This window comes from Alexandromys fortis, unplaced genomic scaffold (genome assembly GCF_014885135.2).
Source record: "Alexandromys fortis isolate MF-2015 unplaced genomic scaffold, M_Fortis_MF-2015_v1.1 scaffold_288, whole genome shotgun sequence".
Classification (NCBI taxonomy): domain Eukaryota; kingdom Metazoa; phylum Chordata; class Mammalia; order Rodentia; family Cricetidae; genus Alexandromys; species Alexandromys fortis.
The window spans coordinates 996,252-1,021,937 of record NW_026068171.1 but is presented as its reverse complement, the minus strand read 5'-3'; the positions used below and the strand labels follow the sequence as shown (position 1 = coordinate 1,021,937).

Genomic DNA, 25,686 nt, shown 5'->3' with positions numbered 1-25,686 from the left:
CCTGGCTGTCTTGGAACTCGCTCTGTAGACCAGCCTGGCTGGCCTTGAACTCAGAGATCTGCCTGCCTCAGCCTCCCTTGCTGTAATTAAAGGTGTATGCCACTGCCACCACCTGGCATGTGTTTCTTTTTTAAGGAGGAAGATAAATATGACCCCCTATTGCTTATCAAAGAACAAATTCTGTATTGGGCCTTACTCAGCAGAATAGAAGAAAGTTCAATAGCTTTGCAAATCTAACTTTCTAGATTCAAGTTCTGATTCTGCCCTTTGCACTCCACTCCCCACCCCCACCCTCGCCCCCGCCCCCACCCCCAGGGCAAACTGCTTAACCTCTCTACCTTCCCTGATGCTTATCTTTCTCATTGGTAAAATGTTTGCTGAGAATGAGAATGAAGAATAAATATCTGAGCTCCTGAAACACACTTAACTGTTTGTCAAGAAATTTTGCCTAGGTGATATAACTGGCACAAAAAAATAGGAGGAAGTTGGTCCTGATTTTTTAAATCCAAATTCTGTATGAATATTCTGATTACATCAACATCTTTTATTATCCCAAACTATGAACCACTGCATTGTATCCCCCCCCCCCATCTATTTAATTCTCTCCCAGAAAGGAACATAGTCCAGAGTTTCCAATTACATCCAGGAAACAATTTTTAAAAGTTAAATTACAAGCAAATACATTTATATTTCACTAAAATTCTATGGAATGATGTAACTTTCATTCTTGAAGTTGTCCAAGAACATCATAATAGGGAAATGCCATTTCCATTCTTCCCAGTCATTGGTACAATAGAAGGCTCATTCTTTCCTTGGTGGTGCTTTGTTTTAGCTTACCTTGCGTCTATTTGGAAATGTGTGATGTGGTGCTTGAGCACATTTGTGTGTGTGTGAATGTGACCATGTGTGTCAGTCCTTATCCTCTACCTCGTTTGAGACAGGATCTCTTGGTCACTGCCATTTTCGCTTGCAGTTGAGCGCCTATGGATTCCCAATGTCCCCCGTCCCGTTTCCGTCTCCCATCTCATCATAAGAACATTTGGATTACAGACATTTGCTACCCTGCCTGGTTTTTATGGGGATTCTAAGATATGGGGATTTGACTCAGTTCTTCATAGTTATGCAATGAGTACTTTACTCACTGAGCCATATCCCTGAGCTCTGATGCTCATGCTTAATGTCATGGCAGGTGGCAAAGGAGAGAAAAGGAATCCTAAAAACAAGATCATCCAAACCCATAGAATAGAAAACTGTTACTAAAAATGTGTTCTGCGTGGTCTGGAAAAATGATCTGTGATAGCCATACTTTCTGTTTTTAATCAATTAGTTTATTGAGTACATAATGAGTCCAAATAAAAGAAGAACAAAATACCACCAAATTAAGTACTCAAAATATCCATCGGAAGTCCACTGGGAAAGCAACATTGAGGCAAGTCAGCAGGAATTACTGATTGAGAGAGTCCCAGGCAGAGCAGAGTGTTCTCCTAGAAAAGGACTCCAAGTAAAAGAACCACAGCACTAAGGTAACATGCTTAAAATGGAGTGTTACAAACCTCAGCGGAGACAGACTGGGGAAACCCTCGTAAGGCAGCCAGCTGAAGTTCCCAAATCAGATTCCTGGGGAGGGCATTAAAGTTCCGTGAGTGAGGCTTCCAAGTTATGTATATAAAAAAAGCAACAGATCGAGATAATATCATCAAATTAGGCCCTCATAGCATCCATCAGAAACCAACTGGGGAAACTGGACCAGTCAGCTGGAGTTCCCAGTTGACCTTTGTCTCCATGGATGAGCTTTCTGTGCTGCACTTCTAGATCCTCTTTCTCACTGTAGATACTTTTATATCTTGGGATAAATAATAGTAACATTTGCTGGAAATCATTTACCTTCTAGCTGCTCTCAAGGGTTTGTTGCTTTTTACTCTTGGACTGTTTGGCACTTCTTTTCCCCTCCCGATCACAGAGTAGAAGTGAACAGCCCAGCCCCAGACAAGATTCTTTGGAGGACACTTTGAGACACATAGAGTTGGGTCTGAAAAGGGGGAAAGAGAGGCAACTCCATTTCCAGCTCCATCTTCTCAGTAAGTTCAAGCGACACAAGACAACTTCATACAGTGTACATTACAAAACGAGATTGCAACCTAAGTCTTGCTGATTTACCTTGATCCCACTAAGAGAGAATTTGGTATTATGTGACCACTTGGAACTACTCAAACCATCTCTAAGACACTAAACTTGAAAAATTACATATAGTTGTTGGCTTACTAGTCTCTTCTTGCTTCCTCCACTCCCCATTTAATGTAGGTTACCGAATTCGCCTGGGCTCCAGTACTGACAAGAAGGACACCGGCCGGCTGCATGTTGACTTTGCCCAGGCTCGGGATGACTTGTATGAGTGGGAGTGTAAGCAGCGCATGCTAGCGAGAGAGGAGCGGCACCGTAGACGGATGGAAGAAGAAAGACTGCGTCCACCTTCCCCACCCCCAGTGGTCCACTATTCAGATCATGAGTGCAGCATTGTTGCTGAAAAACTGAAAGGTATAGAAGGCATTCAAGCACCGTGATTGAGTTAACTTTTTCTTGGGGAATTGTAATAAATATCATTGTGCTGTTCAGAGTTAAAACTGAAAGGTATAGAAGGCATTCAAGCACCGTGATTGAGTTAACTTTTTCTTGGGGAATTGTAATAAATATCATTGCGCTGTTCAGAGTTACCTTTTAAATTTCTGGCTAATAGAGTCTGCATTTCTTGTATTGGCTTGCAGATAGTACCAAGTAACTTTAGAACCAACAAATATGTCTATCCCATGCATGCCTCTATTCCTTCATTGTCTCAAAGGTTGATACCTTTCAATTCAGACATCAGATAGCTAAGAAGAAATAGCTTCCCATTTGCCACACTGGAAAATTTGAGGTGTGACTCATGGTTTAGGACCTACATGTGCCCCCTTTCTTAGTGGGTACTAGCAAGGTTTGAACTTTCAGTCAGTGAGTACATCACCATGATAGAACTGGATCTAACCCTGGGAAATTCTAGTGAAGTCCTCATTTTAGAGATGTCGAAAGGAGCTGGTATAGTGGAGCGTGCTTGTAATCCCAACACTCTGGAGGCTGAGGCAGGAGGATCACCAAGAATTGCAGGCCAGCCTGGGTTACAGAATGAATCCCTATCTCAAAATAAATAGACAAAAACAAACCAAGATGGCAAAATAAAGACCCAGAAATTACTCACCATGTGTATGCATTGAAGACTTAGCTACTACCCAAGAAAAGAAGTCTTTACTATTGTTAAAGGCCAGGTTGTTCCACAAAGCATCTATGGAGATGTCTAGATATTGTTAAGGCAAACTCCTTTTTCTTTAGTTTTGCTCCCTACTCTTGCTTAAATCTTAGAGCCACTTTGCTAATTTGACATTAATCACCTTTCCTGTCCGCTTGTCTTAGTAACTCAAATCCAGTGTCTGCTTTTCCGAGTATAGTTGATTTCATTGATTGAATGCTGCTGTCCCATTGATCTTACTGATGACACTGACCCAGCTCGAATGAATGGTGTGAATTTGCCCTGCTTCTGTGCTTTTCACTTCAGCAAGAGATCCTGCTAATTCTACTTTCTAAATAAATAAGTTGCACTTGCCAAACTTGTTTACACCACATGTAAGAAACCTGTTTGGACTGACTTTGACTTTCTGCAAGGGAAAAACAGAAAGCGTAGCATCCCGAACTGAACAGAAATAATGGTACATTTTGAAACGCTAGAGAAGCTTTCACGTTAGTGGGATGCCAGTTTCCAAGACTTGTCTATTCACATGACACCAAACAAGAAACCTTACATTAAAAAAAAAAAAAAGGTTCCATGGCCCTCAGGAGAAGCACAAGCAGTGTCGACATAAAAGACGGTATCTAAGTATTGAAATGGAAAGCTGTTACACAGGGAAGACTCATCTACCGCTGTGTCTGCACCGAAAAATAAAGGGCAGGGGGCAAGAAAAGAAAATTGCAGAGCCAGATATTTCTGCTCGATTAAGAGCTTCTAGCCAGTGAGGGACGTGAAGCTGTAGAATGTGGCTTCGCTTGGATGCTCTTAGAGTCTGTCTCACAAGTCTGTAAGAACAGAACATGTGAGTAGCTTGGGAGGGAGGCCTGGAAGGTATGGATGAGCTGTGCTCCTCTAACATTACAGGCTGACCCCTGGGGAACTGCAGACATCTACTGGAAGGCAGGGGACAAAGGATGTGAGGACACATGCAAACAAAAGGATCAAAAGAGATCATGACTGGGACTGAGTAGGGTGCAGAGCTCTGAATTGGATGCCACAGTGCTTTTCAAAATGGTTGAAGATTTAAGTGCTTACACATAAAGAACTACATACTGAACTCATTCCTGAAGCTCTTTCCATAAGTATAATTCCGTGGATCCGGGGTAAAAGTCCTGACCTGTCCAACTTACATGCAACAATCTCACTGGCTTTTCCTTATTAAAATGCAAGATTATAGAATTGTGAGATTCCCCCATTGTTAATCCCCCAATGTGTGTCTATGTGTGTGCCTGCATGCATGCTTGTGTGTCTCTGTCTCTCTCTCTCTTCCTCTCCCTCTCTCTCCCCATCTCCCTACCTCCCTCTCTCATATAATCAGATAAATTAAGAAATTCTCAATACATTAAAACTATCATATCATAAATATGTCTTTGTTTAAGGGAGTGTGTGTGTGTGTGTGTGTGTGTGTGTTTACTGGGGATGTAAACTAGGGCCTCACACACACTGACTTACAGCTCCAGAAATTTTAGGAAGGAAAGAAGCCACCCTCTTTCTGAAACTCTTCTTAAGCCATAAACAGTCTTCCTAGGCTTTCATTATTTCTTTCTTCCCATTTGCTGCCTGTGTGTGCATGTGTGTACATGTGTGTGCATGTTTGCACATGTATGTACATGTGTGTACACGTGGGCTTCCTTCCCATCATTAATTCATTGAACTATAGTTGCCAAAATCTCTGATGCCCTCTTTGCCAGAATGTTGTAAAAACAGATCGAGATTTGTTCACTGCCCATAGTTTGTTTTTAGAATAAATTCTTTTGTTTCAGATGATTCCAAATTCTCGGAAGCTGTGCAGACCTTGCTCACCTGGATAGAGAGAGGAGAGGTGAACCGCCGCAGTGCCAACCACTTCTACTCCATGATCCAGTCGGCCAACAGCCACATCCGCCGCCTGGTGAATGAGAAAGTCGCCCATGAGAAAGAGATGGAAGAAGCTAAAGAAAAGTTCAAGCAGGCCCTTTCTGGAATTCTTATTCAGTGTAAGTGGAAGCTGAAGTTGTGCTGAACGCCTGAGAGAGCCCTCCGCTTAATGGCCACATGCCCTCCATAGGCCCCAAGGCCTTGCAAAGCTATCTATTTCAAGTGGCTAGGGAAACCTTCCTAGCTGCCTTCTGCTCTCCTTATATCAGCGGTTCTCAGCCTTGCTAACAACACTGCGACCCTTTAATACAGTTACTCATGTTGTGGTGACCCCCCAACCATAACATTATTTTTGTTGCTACCTCATAACTGTTCTTTTTCTGCCATTATGAATTGTAATGTAAATATCTGATATGCAACTCCCGTGAAAGGCTCATCTGATCCCCCAAAAGGGTCACGACCCATGTGTTGAGAACCACTACCTCATATTGTCAAATGCCAAAGCTCTAACTTCACAGGATACATATGAGTACCTGTTCCCATTTTCTCTGGTTTAGCTTCTTCGGCTCTCCAGAAGCACTGGGATGTAGGTAGGCAACAGTTCATCCTTTTACAACCCTGGTCCTCAGTAGAGGATTAGAGACTTTATTGCTGAAGTTAGAATATGATGTTAGTATTTTATGGCTGTGTTTCTTCAGAATATTACATGATTATGCTGTTTAGGAACTTATAATAAATAAGATTATATTTTCCCAAGATGATTGCATAAAAAATAAATTAGCTACTTCTACATTTTCAGTTTAGTTTTCTTTACCTTCACTAGATATGATAGGCACCATAGAGGTGAGAAGCCATTGAAATGGCCACTTTTAAAAATTAGACCACTTCAGATCTATCCAAATTCTTAAATGAGATAGATCCGATAAACACTCAAGTAATTTTTTTTTGTTCACCCCGTAACAAAATTATATGATCACATCTTTTCAATAAGGAGCTATATTCACCTTAAGAATCAGGGCAGTTTTATGATTTTGCTTTTAAGCAATTATGGTCCACTCTTCCTACGCTTTTCTCTCCATGCTTGACTCATACATAACTGTGATTAAGGAGTTCCTCCGCTTGCACTCATACTTTGGAAGTATAGCTAGCCATAAAATCCAAGAGGGGAAAACACATATCTTCAGGACTACAGGAGAAGTAGAAAAAGAAAGCAGCAGGAATCCTGAAGTCGTTAGAACACAGTGAGAACATGACTGGAAAGAGAAATCCTGTCTCTGGATTTGCCTGCTGTGAGAAGCAGGGGTTCTTCTGCTTTTGTTTCTCCCAAATACTCATATCCAAGCTCCTCTTCCTGTGAGCCAGAGAGATGGCCCCGCAGGGTAAAGTGGACGCCGCCAAGTCTAACAGTTCAAGCCACAGAACCAACATGGTGGAATGAGAAGACTAACTCTGGCAGCTTGTCCTCTGACACACACACACTAAATAGCGGAATATCTCCACAGATTGGTGTGTGTTTCTCCTTTTAACATTTTAAGGGACCTTGAAAGATATTCTCTAGGACTGCATTCACAAAGATTTCTTTCATATTTTTTTTCTCTAGTCAACAAGCCTATGTAGGTGTACTTAATACAGACTCAACCAGTTTATATTTTGATTTGATGCTTCTGGTTAAAAATAACTTGGAATAGCAAAAAACAAATTTTCCTTGAAATTAAACATTCCCCTTTATTTTAGAAGGCAACTTAATAAACAGAGACAGTGAATAGGAGTAACACATAATCATATATATGTATGAAAATGTTTTAATGAAGCCCACTGTTTTATGTTATCTACAAATTAATTTACAATGAAAAGGACCCAGTGGTATAGTTTGTATCCATGCTTTGCAGAGTTCATAGCACTCAGCTAAATGTAAAATCTGAACTTAAAACACATTATTTTGGTTCTTGCTTTCTTTTTCCATAAATGAATACACAATTTTTGTATGAAAAACTTTGCTCATCATCTCACCCCAAACTGAGAATTTCTTCTCCCTGTATATTGATGTCTCTTTCCTTGAGTCTCATTTAAAATCATAGACCTGTTCTGATTTGAATGAGAACTGTCCCCATAAGCTCATGTGTGTGAACTCTTGGTCCCCAGTTGGTGGTACTATTTTGAAGGTTGTGAACTTTTAGGAGATGCAGCCTCACCGGAGGCAGAAGACCACTGAGAGCACTTGTGAGGTTCTCTAGTCCTGCCTCATTTCCCGTCTACTCTGTGCTCCCTGACTGACATGCACTGACCGCCTCACACTCCTTCTGCCATGCCTTCCCTGCCATTATTAAACTATGAGCCACAATAGGCCCTTCCTCCCTCCTTCCTTTCTTACGTTGCTTCATAATTTTTCACAGCCACGAGAAAAGTAATAAAGTACATTGGCCCATGTGATCTTATCTGAGTACAGTCACTGCCTACTTTGTGTCCTAAGAACTTGATGAAACAAGCCTCATGTTTCTCTTTATTTCTCTCTCTCTCTTTCCATCCCTGGATGTTGATTTGGCCCGATCTGACTGCTGATTTGATGCTGCAGTTGAGCAGATAGTAGCTGTGTACCATTCTGCTTCCAAACAGAAGGCATGGGACCACTTCACAAAAGCCCAGCGTAAAAACATCAGTGTCTGGTGCAAACAAGCTGAGGTTGGTAACTTTCTACTCTGGCACCTCCTCATGGGGACAGTTTCCTTCCTTAACAAGTTATTGATTTGGGGGTTTAACCAGAATTAAATAGTGCCAAGCTCCCATGGTCACAACAAGGCCCTAGTGAAACACTGAAATGTGTTCTATACGCTGTCAACATCCAGACCACCTACTGGCAAAAGGGTAATAAATATGCATGTGTTGTCTTAAGTGCATCCTGCTGGATAGAAATCTCGGTGAAAATGCAGCTGGGATAATTGTAAGTTTACTTCTCCACACTAGCTGGTCTTGAGTACAGTAATAATTACTGACCTATCCGTCTAGCATTAGTAATATTAGGGCTGTCTTCCATTTAGTAAAGTGCATTGACAGTCGAGGCTAGCAGCTAGTAGCAGCTGGTACTCTGGAGCAAAGAAATTTCTGAGCTGATTTTATCAGATCTGTCCAGCTGTCTTGTATATGCGGGAGATTTAAAGGGAAGAAAGGACTGTGATTTCAGATCAAGGTCGACACATACCCTTCTGCTTGTGCTCAAGAAAATCTTTAGCAGAACACTACAATATGTGTTATATGATTAGGTTAATAGCCTGCGTCTAAAGATAAAGTACATGGGAGGTTTTGTTTCCACTGAACTACCTGTGGAAATAGTTTCATGGGTATCTCCGTGCCCATAGGAAGCCTCCTTCCCTTGGCTTGATTTTGTGTGTGTGTGTGTGTGTGTGTGTGTGTGTGTGTGTGTGTGTGTATACAGCAGCTTTTTCAACTTCACCTATGGTTTATTTGGTCATTCTAGTAAGAAATTCTATATTGTATTCATAGTTCAACTTCTCATGTTCATTGTTCTCCGTGCTGGCAGTTGAACTCAGGGTCTTGTGTATTTTAGACAGACACTTTCCCGCAGAGCTATAGCCTCAGCACCCAACACTTAACATCCATAAAGCACTGTACACTGGTTATATCATCGCCCAACTGTAAACCTTACAGTCAATGTCATGGATACAGGCTACTTATGGACTGAGAGTCTAACAAGAATTCAAGTGTCAGCTTTTGTTACGTTTGTAGCTTGGTGGAATGAGCAAGTTATACAGCATCTCTTGATCCCCATTTCTTTGCTCATTAATTGGTGATGATGATAATGAAACCAATTTTATAAGATTAAATGTTTAAGAAATGTATAAGCAGTTTGAAAATGTAAATAGTGTTATTTCAATTTATTATTAAACAACTCAATACAGGATAATGAGTGGGTGTAGAACCCATGCTTTGCATGTAGCAAAACTAAAATGCAGAAATGGTAAATGATTTCACAAAATTACACACGTAGGAAGTGAGTAGAAATTATTCTCCTGAGCTCTGCTACAGACTTCCATGTAGTTTTGGACAGATCTTCTAATCTCTGTGAGACTTAGTTTGCTAATCTTTGACAAGTCGGCAATATTCTCTCCACACTTTCCTTTTATGAATAGGTAAGCAATTTGTACGGGAACAGCTTCAAATCTTGACAACATTTAACGAAAAATAAACCAAACTCTGGTCCTAAACTTGTATCTGTAAGGCTTCAATTCTAGCTCAGCAGAGAGAACTGGGAATCACTGGGAAATCTCTTGAAGACATCTATCCAGTGAGTGTATAGAATTATAAAAGGCTAATAGCATTTTCATTAATTTTTGATCTCTAGTATCATGTTGGCACTCAAACATTTTCAATTTCGGAAACATTTTAGATTTTGAATTTGGTGGATTAGTAATTCTTAACCTACATTAAATATCTCCCTTCCCTTTCATACACATAAGCCTGCATACCTTTTAGATGGTCTAAGATCTAAGGTCCCCAGAATTTTTAAGGAAAGCCCTACAGAGAAGAAAGGGACTCACTTCCCAAGGCAACAGCTATCAGGCAATTAAATATTCCCCAAAGTAGATGTGGTAGCACACACTTGAAATCAATCCCAGCAGGCTGAGGCAGGAGGATCATACATTCAGTGCCTTCCTAAACTATATAATGAACGCTTATCTCAAAAAGTTTCCCCTAAGCCTGACTCCCTAGGGAGTATATACGTTATACTTAAGCTAAATTAGGGTCACAGTAAAGATGGCTGTCGTGGTGAACTGGACCTTTCTCCAGAGAGCTAGAGAATTGAGAATCATTGAGCCCATTATACAGTATTGTAAAAACCTCCTAGGCAGGGGTGGTGGTGGTAAGATGCTTGGGCATCATGATTTGTTAAGAGCTACACGTTCCATCTGTGCCTTGTTGGTCAAACCTGCTTCCTGTGTATTTGATTAAGTTAACTCAAGGCCTACCTTCCTTAGTCCTGGTAACTAGAACTGATAGTGACTCATAGCTGGCTCATGACGTTCCTCTGCTTTTACAATTCAACATTGAGACATATCTCATGGCTTTCCTTTGAGCTTGCCTTCCTTAAACCTCAAAGCATTCTTCCACTTTGCATTACTGTCCCTTGAACTGTGGTTTGGTGCTATTATTTTCGTTTTTGCTTTCAACTCCACAAATTCTCTGCTGATAGCAGACCACTGAGAAGATTTAAGAGATATATCCTATGGGAAGTGAAAAAAGCTATCTTCTTCAGATGCAACTGCCTTTTAGCACCCCCACTGAAAATCAGAACAACTCAAAAGTCAGGTGTTTCATCAAGTTAGAAGTTTTGACAACTCCTTCCCAGTCGCCTCAGGGAACAAATCAGCTGGTGGAAGGCTCATGTCAGAAGGTACCCGTTCCTTGTCTCACTGTCATGCATCTACCTGCATTTCTTATCCTGCTGAGTGAGGGATAGAGAAAGCATGAACTTAGGGGAAAAAAAAAGTCTGTGAAGAACTTAGATACCGTGAAGAAGTCCGTGCCAAGCTGACGGCTTTGGAAATGAGTCTTTTTAATTGCTTTTGCTTTCCTGGTTTGGCTCCTAGAAATGAAATGCTAAGAAAAAGATGCTAAGAGAGCTGAAGCTCTCCTCTTCCTTTGAGTAGATGCCTACAGTCACAGTTGTATTTACGAAGGGGACTCCTTCCAACAGAATCATTTGAAAATCTGTGTTTTGCTCAAACTGACCCACACTCGGTGCTACAGCTTGGATAATGTATAGAAACTAGAATCATAGCCATAAACATTGAGATGACAGCTTCTTGCATCCTTCCTCGCAGAAGATTTTACACCACTGAGCTGAAAGAAAAGGGCTTTGATGATTGTAATTGACAAAATACCCTTTTCCATTTACTTCCATTTCATAGTGTGAAGAACTGTTTGTAGATAGATAATGAAGTCATCTGTGCACCCTTGGTTTAGTACTCACTTGCATTAAGACTGGCTGTTGGCCTTCAGCCATCCAATGCACACTAACTCAATTTTGCATCAACCTAATTTGTATTTCCATTATTTACCATAGAGGAGGCAAACCTGTGTTTGTGAGTTGCTTCATTTTATTAAATGATATCTCAGAATCAAATTGTTCTGTAAGTACATGCTACTTATTTTCCTAGCCTCTGTTCTTTCCATTCCCTCCTGACTCTTTGCCTACCATGGTTCTTATTAATACTGAGAAAATATAGGTTAGTAGGGTCTTGTTACCCATTTAATAAGGAGTGTTGATATTCTGATAATAATGTTCCTATCATAAAGCATGAGTAAGATCAATTAAAGTCCACATAAATTCTTGTGAAACTATGGTTAAATAATTAATATGTAATGATTTATGATTTGCTTACTTTGTAATAAATCAAAGATGTCAGTTGGCACAAAGTGGTTCTTTGCATGCATTTCCTCCTGTCTCTGGTTCATTTCATTCTATATGAAATTGCTTTTTTTTTTTCTCCATTGTGGAGCAGTGGAAAAATCTAAGTTTCAGAAAGGGTTGCCACCATTAGAGCAGACTCTAAATTAATACAATGCCATTTCAGAAATTACTACCTGTTCAGAATGAGATGCGCCACATATTTACATGGGCAGGAGGGTGGCATAGAAACTCTAGGTCCACTTAGTTGTAAAAAATATTCTGCATGTCTCAGAAAATTCCGTGTAGTCACTAACACCTGCAAATTACTGAAAATGTTTTAGCATACCATTCCCACATTTTGGTTGCAGTACTGTATCAAGATGTCAGAAAGGAAAATGGAGCAAAACTGAGATACAGCTATTACTTTTGATGTCTGATCTTCAGTTAGGAATCCACTCCCTGCCCAGTCTTATAGCTAAGCTATTTAGAAGGTCTTTGGGGGTGCATTCCACCTGGTAGTCTGTTCCTCTGAAAGCATTTGTAAGGATTTCTTTCTCAAAGCTTTTCTGATCCACCAGAAAATACAGAAAATGGATGCAGAGTACTTTAATGGTAAGGTTTCCAAGAATTAACAAAGTCTCACTTTTCTCAGAAGTAGCCTGTCATTTATCAAATGGGCCTTCTAAATTTTCTTTAATATGGTACCCCATAGCCTCTGCTGTTTTCTTTGCTTCTACTCCAATTGTATGACTTAGTATTGGGGATTTGTAGAAAAATAATGATATGAGCTTTAGGGGGGTTTTTTGTAGCCAAGTATTGTATAGTGTACAGAGTAGTCCACTGAGTAACTTAGAAAATGTTTCCCTGAGTTTTTCATTATTCTCATCCATTATTAGCTAAAATAACTGACGATTCTTGTCCCTGAGGTATTTTGAAGCATTTAGGTAAAATTTGCCCCAGGTGTGTTGTTATCTTTCTATGGGCATTTTGAAACTGTAAAAGATCTCTAGGTAAGACATATCATGTAGTTATTGAAGTCTTTGTATTTCTAAGATCTTAAGCTGTCTTGCCAAACTGGAAGCAAAAAGATGCTTTGTGGATGCTGGGAAGCTACAGGACCTGTCTTAGTTGTAAGATCTTGCTGCCCTGGGATATTTCCCTAGAATGAACACAATTTACTCTCATGAGAAATGTAATAACTTTATCAGCGTTAATGTCATGTGTGTGAGTTGAGAGTTGGTATCTGATTATACCCTGTGACAGCCTATGTTTTTATTAGAAATCAAGAAAGGACACAGCTTTTCGTGATGCAGTAAACTGTACAATATTTGAATTTGCCAGTGTCAAACTTTATTATGATCACCTTCCAATAACAGCCCTGCTGCTAACTGAAACTAAATCCTATGAGGTAGAGTGCTTTCAGAGGAATGAGATTTCCTTATTGTTCTTCATGCAGTGAGTCTGAATAAGACATAGCACATCTTTTTCATGACACACCCCTCTAAAGTTCATTTATCACAAGCAAGTTACTGTTTTCTTCTATTTTAAGTAAAGTTCCTGCAGTACATGGGAGGTGGTATATGAACATCTGATTTTTTTGTTACTTCTTAACAATCAGTGATGATACTAAATGACTCGCTTTGTAAAGAATTCATTTAGTGTTAATGGAAACTTAACTGGAACTAGAAATCATTTTTTCCTGATAAAGGAATAAAAAAATAGGATAGTGACAAACTATGACATCATTAATAAATCCATTTGAAGGCCAGGTGTGGGTGGCACATACCTTTAATCCCAGCACCCAGGAAGCAGAGACAAATGAATCTCTTGAGTTCAAGGCCAAACTGATCCAGAGTGAGTTCCAAGACAGCCAGGACTACTTCATGAGACCTTGACTCAAAAAGAAAAAGAGAAGAAAAAAGAAATGTATATAATGCTTATAAATGGAATAATTTATACCAGACAGCTATAGGTGTTTCTGATATTACAACCCAATAGGAGTTAACCTAGGTAGGGTTGTCTCAGCTTAAAATCTAGGAAATTAATACAATCAAGTGATGTCTAAATGATTTCAAATTGCTCTGATATTCATAGTTCTCATTCTTGTTTTGGTATAATGCGTATGTGTGTGTATGTGTTTACATGTATGTACATTTGTGGGTAAGAATGTGTTCGATCACAAGCATATATTTGAAGACCAGAGGTCTACACTGAATGTCTTTCTGAATTGTTTCTCCCTTCTACACAGTGGATTGCAAGCCATTTCTGATGACTGAGCTGTCTACTCTTAGAAGTGTAGTGTCAACAAGAGCTTCTTTGCCTTGGGTTACTATGCATATGTGTGTGTGTGTGTGCGCGTGTGTGTGTGTGTGTCTAAATAGCAGGTTTCTTGTTCTTATCACATCTTAGGTATCCTAGCTGTTCTTGTATGTGCTGTTTTATTATATTGTAGAGTGATTTTTTTATCACCTTCTAATCAATCCCTCATTATTCCACTCCTTTCTGTGGTTAAAAAAAAACTTCACATTAAGTATTTCTTGATTAAATTTTGTTATGCTGATTGAATTCTATCACTAAATGTTAAATCATTTCATTAAAATTTTTACTGTACAAAGATATGTGGAAGGAAATGGTAATAACATCATAAAGGTCTACAGTAAGAACTTTGTTTAATGTTGAAAATAAAGTAAGTTTTCATTTCTTAGTTCATTATTTCTGGATAGAAGAACTCTTGTCTTTTATTTAAGCTAAATTAATCTGAGTTATTTTTAAAGTATCTGACCTTTTGATATAATTTCCTATCTTTTTTTTAATATGAGTACAATTTCTTTATGCCAGGAGGATAGTTAAATAGATACTTGATTATTTGTTTGCTGAGTACCACATCTGAATCACTTCAAGTTTGTTCTCTGTCATTCTTTTTCTGGAAAATGTAATCTTAACCTAGTTCCTGAGATGTCCAATGATTTTGATGGTTATCCTAGATATGAGTATTATAGTGTAAAAATTATGGACTCTTCTTCGTTCTTCCAAAATGTTCACTTTGTGTTGTTTTGCTTAAATTATCATTTTCATTGTTTGTATTCAAGCTAGAGGTTTATTGGATAGAAGTTCCACTAACAGTTTAGCACCTTTAGCCTTAACTAGGCTGCTTAGACTCTCTTGTGCTTTCTTGGTTAAAAAAGCATGCAAAACTTTGAAAGGATTTTAGATACAGAGTGTAAACAATCTGTGTGTGTGTGTGTCTTCCTTTCTCCCTTCTCCTTACCTTCCTCCGTGTTCTCCTCCCCTGACACATTTCTTCTTTCTTAGATTCCCTCCTGACTCTCCAGTGGCTGTTTTTCTTTTAACCACTCTCTTGTAATTATTTAGGCCACAAAGGCTAGGTTTTCTACTAGAAATTTAGCTACCCTGTGACTAACTCTGATCTGCTCTCAAACTAAGAGGCTTTTGAAAACCTGGGAAACGTGTCCATAGATTGTTTTTTGGGTTTTTTTTTTATTTTTGCTTCTTCCAAATGCCAGTTCCTCTTCATAATATACCTACTTTGTTCAATGTCCATTGACATCAAGTAGTTACGTATTTTGGTTTGTCCAAACATCATAGCTATTGTCCATGAAAAAGTTAGTCTTGTAGAAGGTTGCTCTTAGCAGCTCATTTTTGTGGTATCTTCTAAAGCTACAAAATACTGCTTTAGAGTTCTGTTCAGGAAAGCTGTTCATGGAGGGGAAATAAGAAGCAGCAAAATTAAAGAACCCAACGTGGGAAGGTATAATGACAAAACTCTAAAGGGAAATTTCAGAACTCTACACAAGAGCCAAGTGTGCCTTTTAGCAAGACTCTAGTCTCAGTGTGCTGTTGCCTTTTTGTTTAAGAGCACCCTGAGAGTTTTTAAAATGTCCCCATACTTCCGTCCATTTCCTCAACATTTTCTAAGTTTCCCCCCTATAATACATATCTTTTAATCTTAGGAAATTCGCAACATTCATAATGATGAATTAATGGGAATCAGTAGAGAAGAAGAAATGGAAATGTCTGACGATGAAATGGAAGAAACAACAGAAACAAAAGAAACGGAGGAGTCAGGTAATGATCATTCTGGTTTGTTATATGTAATAAGCAATAACTTGCAGTGGCAGTATTTTCAAACCTTTAAAACAAGGTAAGATGATATATACATCAACCCACCAGACTGGACACCAGATAGAAAACAAATTGATGGGGCTATATGAGTAATCACTGGCTAAATATCGAACCTCTGTCTACAGGGTTTTCTGTTCTTCATGTATTTCCTTTTCATTTGAAGTGCCTAATTTAACATATGTACTTTTTTCAAAAAATAAAGCCCCCACTGGACATTTAGGTATCATTGTTCCATATTTCATTTGGATTTATTGATATTCTCTTCAACTGTAAGAAAACATCTGCATAAATGCCAGATTACTTATACGTTCTACCCAAACCAGTAACAGATAGATACATGACTTAAGTGTTAAATATATATATGTATATATATAGCAAAGGACATAAAGAAAAATATGCAGTTGATTATATAATTTAGGAGAAACTGTCAAGGTTTTTTAAAGGCTTAGTCAGTGCTTAGCATGCAACATGAAGACCTGAGTTCAGATCTCTAGCATCTGTATAAAAAATTAAAAGCTGGAACAGTGGCACACACTTGGGATCCAGATGCTGAGGAGTTGAAAACCAAAAGATCCCTGGAACCTGCTGGCCAGCCAATCAGTAAGCTTCACATTTAGCAAGAGACCCTGTTTCAAACACCAGGTGGAGTGTGTTGGCGCAAGAAACCCAGCATTAATATCTACTTACACGTGTCCATGCACGTGCACATCACGTACACATGCACAACCCCGACACACGCAGTTTAAAGAAGATTTTGGATTAATGCATAGAAAATTAAATATTTCCATAAAGTTCAAAAATTGATATCTACCAAGTAATAAATAACCATCACAGTTACTTAGCAAATATATTGGGTACCAAATAGGAGTCCATAAAAGGTTGTCTGGGTGAAGGCTTTTATTCTAGTCAAGTTTTAGCAGGAGCTCACAGAAGCTATGGTGTTGATACCCAGTGGGCCTATAGGGTAAGCTTCATGAATAATAAGACAACACTTTACCCATTAGTTCATCATAAGTGACTGTGGATGGAAGATCATCACAAGACTGAATACCTGCCACCAGACCAGTGTTTCCAGTAAACCACTGCAAACAATATTAGGACTTTAATTATATGGAATACAGTTTTTTTTTTTTTTTAAAAAAAAAAGGCATTAGGCTAGGGGGATGGCTCAGTTTTAAAAAGCTTTTCCTTTGGCAAACACGAGGACCTGAGTTTGAATCCCCAACAATTACATACAAAGCCAGGCATGGCCTTGGATGCCTGTAACCCCAGCACCTTTTGGGGGTACAGAAGATCGCTGGAAAATGATAGAGCTAAACGCCCAACATCATTCTTCTCTGGTGTCTATGTATGCATGTGGCTGTGCACATCTGCACACACAGGTCATATATACATACACATTTTTAATAAAAAAAAGAGCACTAGGCCTGAATTTCAAATATCTGAAGTCTAGTCTCAGATCTGGGAGAGACTTTTCCCTCCCTGACAATCATCTGCCATGTCATAACAACTAACTTGGATTTTGTGGTGGTCAGATTAATTCATCCAGTCATTTCATAGCTGTTGCATGCTAAGCAAGTTGTAAACATTAGAAATATAATAATTTAGTGTCTTTAATTTAATTTGTCATGTGGTAGGAGTACATATCAATTGACCGACACTCAAATCTGCATTTGGTCGCATGTAAGGCGTCTTAGAATCTTCACTCCATAAACAGAAATTCTTACAGAAAAAGAAAAAAAAATCAAGCCAGACTTTTTAAAGCTATCCATTAGCTATTGTAATGAAATTTTCTCTATTTTTGTGATATACTTGATCCATAAACATAAAAACTATTGTCTGTGCTCGATACTTTCTATAAGCAGTGGTTAGCATTTTCAGAATATTGAATTGCTGCAAATAAATACTACAAACCTATAGCCAAAATAAAGAAAAGTCTGTAATAATAATGAAGCTATTCAACTTATTTAAGTGCTTCCCTAAGATGTGTTAGAGCAGATTAATTATGACTTGTAGTGTTGCCTCCACTTCAGTATCTCCAGCATCACAGACACTGCTTGTATGTTGTTATAGTGGGATAGATGCAACCTAATTTTGAGCATCCACTTGATGGATTGCAGAGTTTGAGGAGTTAGTGGGGGAGGAGAGGGGTATGTGGGAAATTCATACGGAATGCACTTACTAGGGATATATAATTGCATTTTGTTTCTGTATTTCTTCTGAGTTAAAAGCTGTATTGGCTACTGCACAGAATCTTATTCGTTCAGAGACTGGAAACTCCCTGACAGATCATCTTATAGCTATTTTCTTTCCTGTTCCACATGCCAGGATGCTGCTTTGTCAAATAAAGCTATCTACAATAGACTTAATGGAGCTTACCAAATAGCTTTTCTCCCAGAAGGTTTCAATTCATTTTAATTCAAGGACTTTTGTGCATTTTTCTTCCCCTCGATCGTATCTAATTCTGTTATCTCACTTCTGTGGTACTCAGCTGCAGAAATCCTGCTCGACGTGAGCCAGCACGAGTCTCCTTGGTTTTTATCTAAATCAGCTACATGTTTTAGCTATCACATGTTTCCAATTAAAAGCTTAAGCAAGTCGATCTCCACGTTGTTGCTTTCTCTCACCGTGCTTCCCAGACTTGAATTCCAGGGGCCTGTGGCGCATCCCTGGTTATCTTTTCCTTCTCAAACTAAGTAAAACCAGTCACATTATGTAGTGTCACAGAGTTTCTGCTCTTCCAAAGACTCTGTATTTGCCCATATCTGCGACACAGTACTTGCAAAAAGAGAAAGGACTGCTTTGCTGAAAGCAGTCTTTTAAATGGGGAAATCACATCAAATTGGATATTGTGAAATTGTTTCATTCTTTTGTTAATTGTGTGCCCAGTAAACAGAAGAGCCGAAAGGGACTGTTCTCTACATATCCCTTTTCCCTTCTTCAGATTAGATTAGTGCTCATCAAGACTGGTGCCCCTGAAAATCATTTTAGGTGTCCTGAAGGGTACAAGCTGTCATTCAGGCGGCACACATTCTAGAGATCCAGGGTGTACTACTGTCACTACAGTAAATCATGTATTTATATGTGAAATTTGCTGTGAGAGGAGACATTAAATGTTAGCAACTCCCCAGGAACTTTGTTCACAAGTGAGTATGTTAATTAGAACATACAAATCATTGTACAAACCTTACTTTTCTGGAAAAGAAACATTGTAAACCTTGAGTATATACAGTTCTTTATCAGCCATACCTCAATAAAGCTGAAGAAAATTAAAATTAAAAAATATTCATAAGATGCAGAGAGTCTGACCCAGAAGGTCTTTAATGGTGTTTCAGATGCTTTAATTATTTAGATTCTGGTGGTCTGGGGACCATTTGGGAAACAGTGAAATAGACTAAATCTCATTGATTGTTCTAGCCAAAATATTCTCTTCCTGGTTTCTTCCTTCTCATCATCTAGCTTCCATTATTCTCACTTTAAGAATTTGATCAATCGAGCCGGGTAGTGGCACATGCCTTTAATCCCAGCACTTGGGAGGCAGAGGCAGGCGGATCTTTGTGAGTTCTAGGCCAGCCTGGTCTACAAGAGCTAGTTCCAGGACAGGCTCCAAAGCTACAGAGAAACCCTGTCTCAAAAAAAAAAAAAAAAAAAAAAAAAAAGAATTTGACCAATTAATTATTACAATGTCTTGTAAGCTAAAAGAAATATTAATGTAAATATAAATAAATCTGCATAAATTTAAAATACTACTTGGTGCTAACCTAGAAAGTACTGAATAGAATCTAACCAGGGCAAGAGATATCAGTGTGATCCCAAGTAGTCACAGCCAGCAACAATTGCTCAGGACCGTGAAAGGGGAACAGGTTTATATAGGAAGAACAGAAGTGAGAGACCATCCTAATGGTGTGGGCCAATAGAAGGAATAGGGAGTCAGTGATGGAAAGAGGCATAATATCTGCTGGGGGATAAAAGACAATGGCACAATGGGTCTAAAGTCTGGAGGAGAATACATGCCAGGCTCGGGTTTAGCATAGTAAGCTTGATGGCACCATGAGCACTCGAGACCATAGCACTACTATGATGAAAACATCATGAAATCTACATTGTAGGAGATAAGTTTGGAAAAAGGGAGACCAGCCTGATTCTGTTTTACAAATAGAGTCGTGAAATGATAAAGACTTGGGCTCGAGTGATGGCACTAGGAAGGAGCAAAATGACAAAGACAAGACAAGAATAGAGATATGAGATTAAAGATGCTAGAGTCATTCATAAAGGAATGGACTCCAAAGACTTTAGTGTAAGACTGGTGTATAGATGAAGAAAAGTAAAGATCACTCAGTGAGCTTCTGGTCTGGGAGACCAGGGAATAGTAGATGGGTGTATTTGATCACTAGAGCCAGAATAGCAAAATACCATCCCGTGGTTGACTTAAACAGTCATTTTATTTTGTGTGTATACATGTGTTTTGCCTGCCCGGCATGTATGCAGTGTCCATGGAGGCCAGAAGAGGGTGTTGGTTTTCCTGGAACTGGAGCTGCAGTTGGTTGTAAGTTGCTACATGAGTACCAGGAGTTGAACCCAAGCTCTCTGCAAGAGCAGCCCATGATTTTAACTGCTAAGCCAGCTCTCCTGCTCTATAGTAGTGACTCTCAACCTGTGGGTCTCAACCCCTCTGGGGGATCAAATGACCCTTTCACAAGGGTTGCATATTAGAAATCCTGCATACCAGATATTTACATTATGATTCATAACAGCAAAATTACAGTTAGGAAGTAGCAATAAAATAATTTTATGGTTGGGGGTCACCAAAACATGAACCATATTAAAGGGCCACAGCTTTAGGAAGATTGACAACTACTGCCCTGTAGAGTTGTGTTTTATAACATTTATTGTATTTAATTTTATTAACACTAGGAACTCAAGGTGGAAGTATCAGCAGAGTTAGTTCCATCTGAAGGCTGTGGGACATAATCTTTGTAGCCTCCTCACAGTTTCTGCTGTTTGGCAGCAATCATTGACATTCTTTGACATATAGGTTTATTACCCGAATCTCTGCCTTTATGCTCACATGAAGTATGTCTTATCTCCCTGCCCAAAGTTCTCCTTTCTGGAAGGGCACCAGTCATAAGATTAGGACCCACCATAATAACTACACTCTAACTTGATTACATCTGTAAATGTCCTGTTAGGAAGCAAGATCCCATTCTTGGAGCTTCAACATCTTTGGGATGACAGGGAGGAACACAGTGCAATCCTCAGAACAGAGCTTATATAGATGGACTGAAATTGAAGTATTTGTGTTGTTGGTATGGCTTACGTTGATGGGGAGGAGGCATGGGGTTGGCAGGGTCTTGCTGAGTAGCCCAAAATGCTCTGGACATCACTGTGTAGCCCAAGTTGATCTTAAACCTGATGGGCTCTTCCTGTCTCTTTCTTCTGAGTTCTGGGATTACAAATGTGCCCTTTAAAATTAATTTTTGATGTTCAATAAGAGGGAAGGAAGTCATGAAGAATGTGACTTCTTCAGTACTTGAAGATGTTGCAACATTTATGGGAAATTGTGGAAATGAAGTCCTAGAAAAAAAGAACAAAATGGGAATCAAAGTCAGAAGATGAAAGTGGGGGAAGCTGAAAGTTATGTATGCAGCCCAGACTTCTGTATATAGTAGGAGATTGGTCATTCATTAATCACATAAGCTATTTAGAAGTAAGACCATGGAGAGTGAGCGATAGATATTGAGTACATACTGTGGAAGCATGGAAGGAAGAAAAAGGAGCTGAGAGATCCCACCAGCTAGGACCAACATGATTCCATATTAATCTGTCTGCCTAATTCCACAACTTCCTTTAAAAGTGCTCTGAGGCCCAAGAGAAAGAGCAGAGAGAGTTGAGTCAGGTGACCATGAGTTAGACTGGGATGGTCAGCTCGGTCAAAGGTTTTCAGGAGACCGAAGAAATATTGGGTGCTGAGGAGTTTGCAGAACAGTCTATCCAAAAGCAATTAACTGACTGAATGGAGTTGGCCTCTCCAAGAGATTAAGGATTTAAGAAGGAGAACAGAATCTTGGAGTGATGAAGGGCTAAGAGGCCACTAACCAATGAGGATGAATTCTTTACTTGGCAGAGGGATATAGGTGTTATAGAAGGGAACCATGATGCTCCCGATGCATCCATGCTGGTAGAAGTCTGGTTAGAGAGAAATAATGACATGTAGAGGCAAAGAGAATAAGACTTTGTGAGATCAGAGAAACCACTTGAGATTTTGCCTGAACTACTTTGCAGCCACCTCTATAGGTTGTACTTACATCATCTCCCTGTCTGTTGATTTTAGCTTTTAACCATTTGAGAACTGCTAAGGCTTAGATTTTTCATGAACCTTGAGAAAAATGTTGTGCATTTTCTTTCTATCTTCTTGTAGCATTTTTTTAGCTTCTCCAGTAATAAAGTTTTCCAAAAATAGCTTAATAACTGCATGCACTTAGCATTATTTTTGGCTTTGTTTGTTTCCTTTACACCATCGAATATTTTTAATGGCACGAAGTCTGTCTTAGTTCTTCATTGTACAGAGACATGTCTGAGATTCTGCTCTCAAAGGCTTCTCTAGGAGGAGATGTTCACAGCTGCCTTCATATTTTCATATTGTCATGAGAACCTGGCAGCCTTCAGATCTAAGGAGCAATCGGCATAAAGAAAAACATTCTCCATATAGGGAATAGTCAGAAAAGAGAAGCTGAAAGCTAACGATGGCAGAATAGGAATGCATCCACTGTACTATGCTCTACAATGTAGAGACTGGTGGGTTCACTTGCTCAAACATAGTATTCAAATTCAAAGGTAATATTGAACCTTTCAGTGTTCTGGCCATGTACAAAAGACTCCAACTTCAGGAACAGGCCCAATTAATATTAAGTCTGTGAAAGGAAAGACTTTGTGTTCTCATTAAAATGACACCTTAACTTTAGAGAGTAGAAGTTACATTTTATCAAGAATCCCTCCCCCCAGCAGTAGATGGTTACCTTGTTTGTTTGGTTGGGTTTTTTTCTCAGTGACAAGTATAAACTGAGGAGATTATTATCTGCTCCTGCTTCTGTTAGTGCCCATCACTCTGCCCTTTTCCCTGGACAGTATACAAGCACTCTTTCCTCTTCATTTTCTTAAAGGGAATTTTTTTTCACATTTAAAATTAAGATTAAGCATTGTCCTGGATCTGCCTTCCCCTCAGTTGTGCACCTCCATGTGACACGTGAGCCTACACTGGCCTGTAGGACTGTAGTATGTGAAGAAACAAAAGGAGGAAGATGGAATGTTGCTATTTTGTTTTGAGCCATGTAGATCACCAAATGACATTCAAACCACAGTAGAAACAACTGTCCATCTATAGGAATCCCGATTTACAGAGGAACCTGTATGCCTATGAGATGCTCTAAGAGCTTGAGGTGCTGTCCTAGGTGCTGATTCAGCAAACAAACCAAATATTGCTTCCTCTGTTAAAAGGAAGCATTATTAACAGGTGGTTAATGTCCCTTTTCCTGTAGCATTTTGTTCGTGTCCATACATGAATCACTTGTATCATATTTCTCTGGTGCTGTGAATGCCCGATGAAAAGTATCTCATGCCCCTGTGGGATGGCCTAATAATGGATAAATAATATTTAGAAATATAGAAATGCAAATCTCTACATAATGACTTTCTCTTCAAAGACATAAAATCTGTGTGAATACAGAAGTAATTAAACTCAGTTAGAAACATCACACACAAAAAGTGAATGTGCCCTCAGAAAGGGCTTTTGTAATTGATTAATTGAAATGTGAGCTCTAAAACTACTATATCAAGATAATTACATCTCCATGCATTGAAAACACATGTGGACACTGAGAAATTCTTTCTATTACAGTGCCACCCTCTGCTTTTGGTAGACAATCTGACCACAGTAGCCTAATAACTTTAGGAATACTCCTAGGCTCAAGACATTTAATTAAACCCAGTTCTCCCTAAAGACAGATTCCTTTTAGGAATGAGATGTGTCTTAGTCTCAGGATAAAGTTCTCTTTAAATCCCAACATGGTATAATATGCCTCTAATTTCAGCATTTGGGAGGAGGGGCAAGAGAAACAAGTTCAAGAGCATAGGTGATTACATAATGAGGCCATTCCAGACTTCCTGAGATTCTGTGTGAAAACAATACATTTCTCTCTATATATAACTCATCTTTTAGTGCAGTAGAGTTTGTGTTTTGCTCAAGTTTTTGGAGGTTTGGGTTCATCATGACAAAGAAGGCATAGTTGGGCTGCTCGTGTCATGGTAAACAGGAAGCAGAGAGAGGAATGCTTGAATTATGCCTTTCTTCTCTTGTGACTTCATGAGAGCAACCAGTCTAGAGGAAGATGCTATTTCTACTAAGAGCAGAAAGGAGAGATATGACCAAAAGGAGCAAAATCCAACAGGACAGACATTAAATTCTGCCATTTGCAGCCCACACAGTCACTCTCCTGGGCTGTAGTTTTCCAAAAGGAGCACTCCATGTTCATGACCTCTCAAACCACCTGCCATCTACTTTGCATCTTCACCTCCACTCTCATAGCTTCAAGCATTGCCTTTACAGGGGCTGCTGAACTGATCTTGACTGCCACATACTTCCGGGCCTCAAAAGCTTTTCTTTGAAATCTAGATTCTTCCATCATGTATTATACTAGATAATTTTAATTGTTTGTTTTTATTGTTTTTCTTTTACTTTCTACCAAGCAAAAATACTTTCCCATAGATAGCTGAAAAAAATCCACATCTTTGTTGAGTTGGCTTTTAACCTACTTATACACTTAATGTACAGTTTTTTAGTTTGGTTCCAACTTGCTATCTCCTTTTCCAGATTTTATGTTTTATTGGCATTTGTAAGAGGTAGAATGGGAATATAGCTCAGTGGTGAAACTCTAGCCTAACAAATGCATGGTCCTAGGTCTGTTCCCTAACACCATAAGAAAGGAAAATGTTTCCTTTTATGTAGTAGGAAAACAGTAGAGGTTAATAGAATCACCTATTTTTACCATAGTCATGAGCCTGGAATACAGAGAGTACTCAATAAATGTTTGTTGGATTAATGAAAAATCTTCTAATTGCACATAGACTTTATAATTTTATCCTTGAAATTTTGCACAAACTCATAAATAATGAAGTTTCATATATGCATCACAATTACTAAGTGGCTTGCTCTATATACGAGTAAGTTGTGTGGCTAATACTTTTGGTGATTGTATTTCAACCACAAATGGCTTGCAGGCACACTAAGCACATCATTGGTTTAGTTTACATGTATGGCTATTCTATACTTGTTATTTATTTATAGTGTGGGGTTAAATAAGGCCAAGTCCTGGATACAGGGTGGATTCTTAGAAAGTATTCTATAAAGTGCTTACCTTGTCTACTAAATTAATTTGTTGAATAATCTCAGTTCTCTGAAGACAATAAGAAGAGTTGTTAAGACAGTCTTGGCAGCGCAGGCCTTTAATCACAGCCCTTGGGAGGCAGAGACACGCCCCTCTATGTTTTCAAGGCTAACCTGGTCTATATAGCTCCAGGCCAGCCAAGGCTACTGGCCAGCCTGGTCTACGTAGCAAGTTCTAGGCCAGTCTGGGCTATGATGAAAGACCCTGTATTAAACAAACAAAAGAACCAAAAAGAGTAGTTTGGTTTGGGTTTGTCCAGCTTCCTACTCACTGTCAAGATGCAGGGGAGGTGTCTTCATATACAGAATGTGGAAATGTCATCTTAGTTCATGTGCTTACTTCTCTTCTATGATATTAGTGAATCTAGGGTTTTCTTTACAGTGTTTCTCTTTCATCAAAGTTTTTGTGTAGGCAATTATCTGTTCAAGGCAACCAGTCCTGTATTTGGTCGCTACAATGCTCTTATCACTTGCTCCATTTCAGTGAAAGTAATGGGTACTTTCAGTAAAAGGTACTTGCAAATAGTT

General features: G+C 39.1%; 1 protein-coding gene across 2 annotated transcripts in view; it reads left to right on the top strand.

Annotated features, from left to right (window-relative positions):
• The window catches only part of Enox2 (ecto-NOX disulfide-thiol exchanger 2), a 51,704-nt gene that overhangs the window by 11,317 nt on the left and 14,701 nt on the right, over positions 1–25,686 (top strand). For both annotated transcript variants that reach the window (XM_050128374.1, XM_050128373.1), the window contains 4 exons: positions 2,302–2,535; positions 5,077–5,289; positions 7,743–7,849; positions 15,548–15,662. In XM_050128374.1, the coding sequence (XP_049984331.1) occupies positions 2,302–2,535; positions 5,077–5,289; positions 7,743–7,849; positions 15,548–15,662 (669 nt within the window). The remainder of the gene's footprint in view (positions 1–2,301; positions 2,536–5,076; positions 5,290–7,742; positions 7,850–15,547; positions 15,663–25,686) is intronic.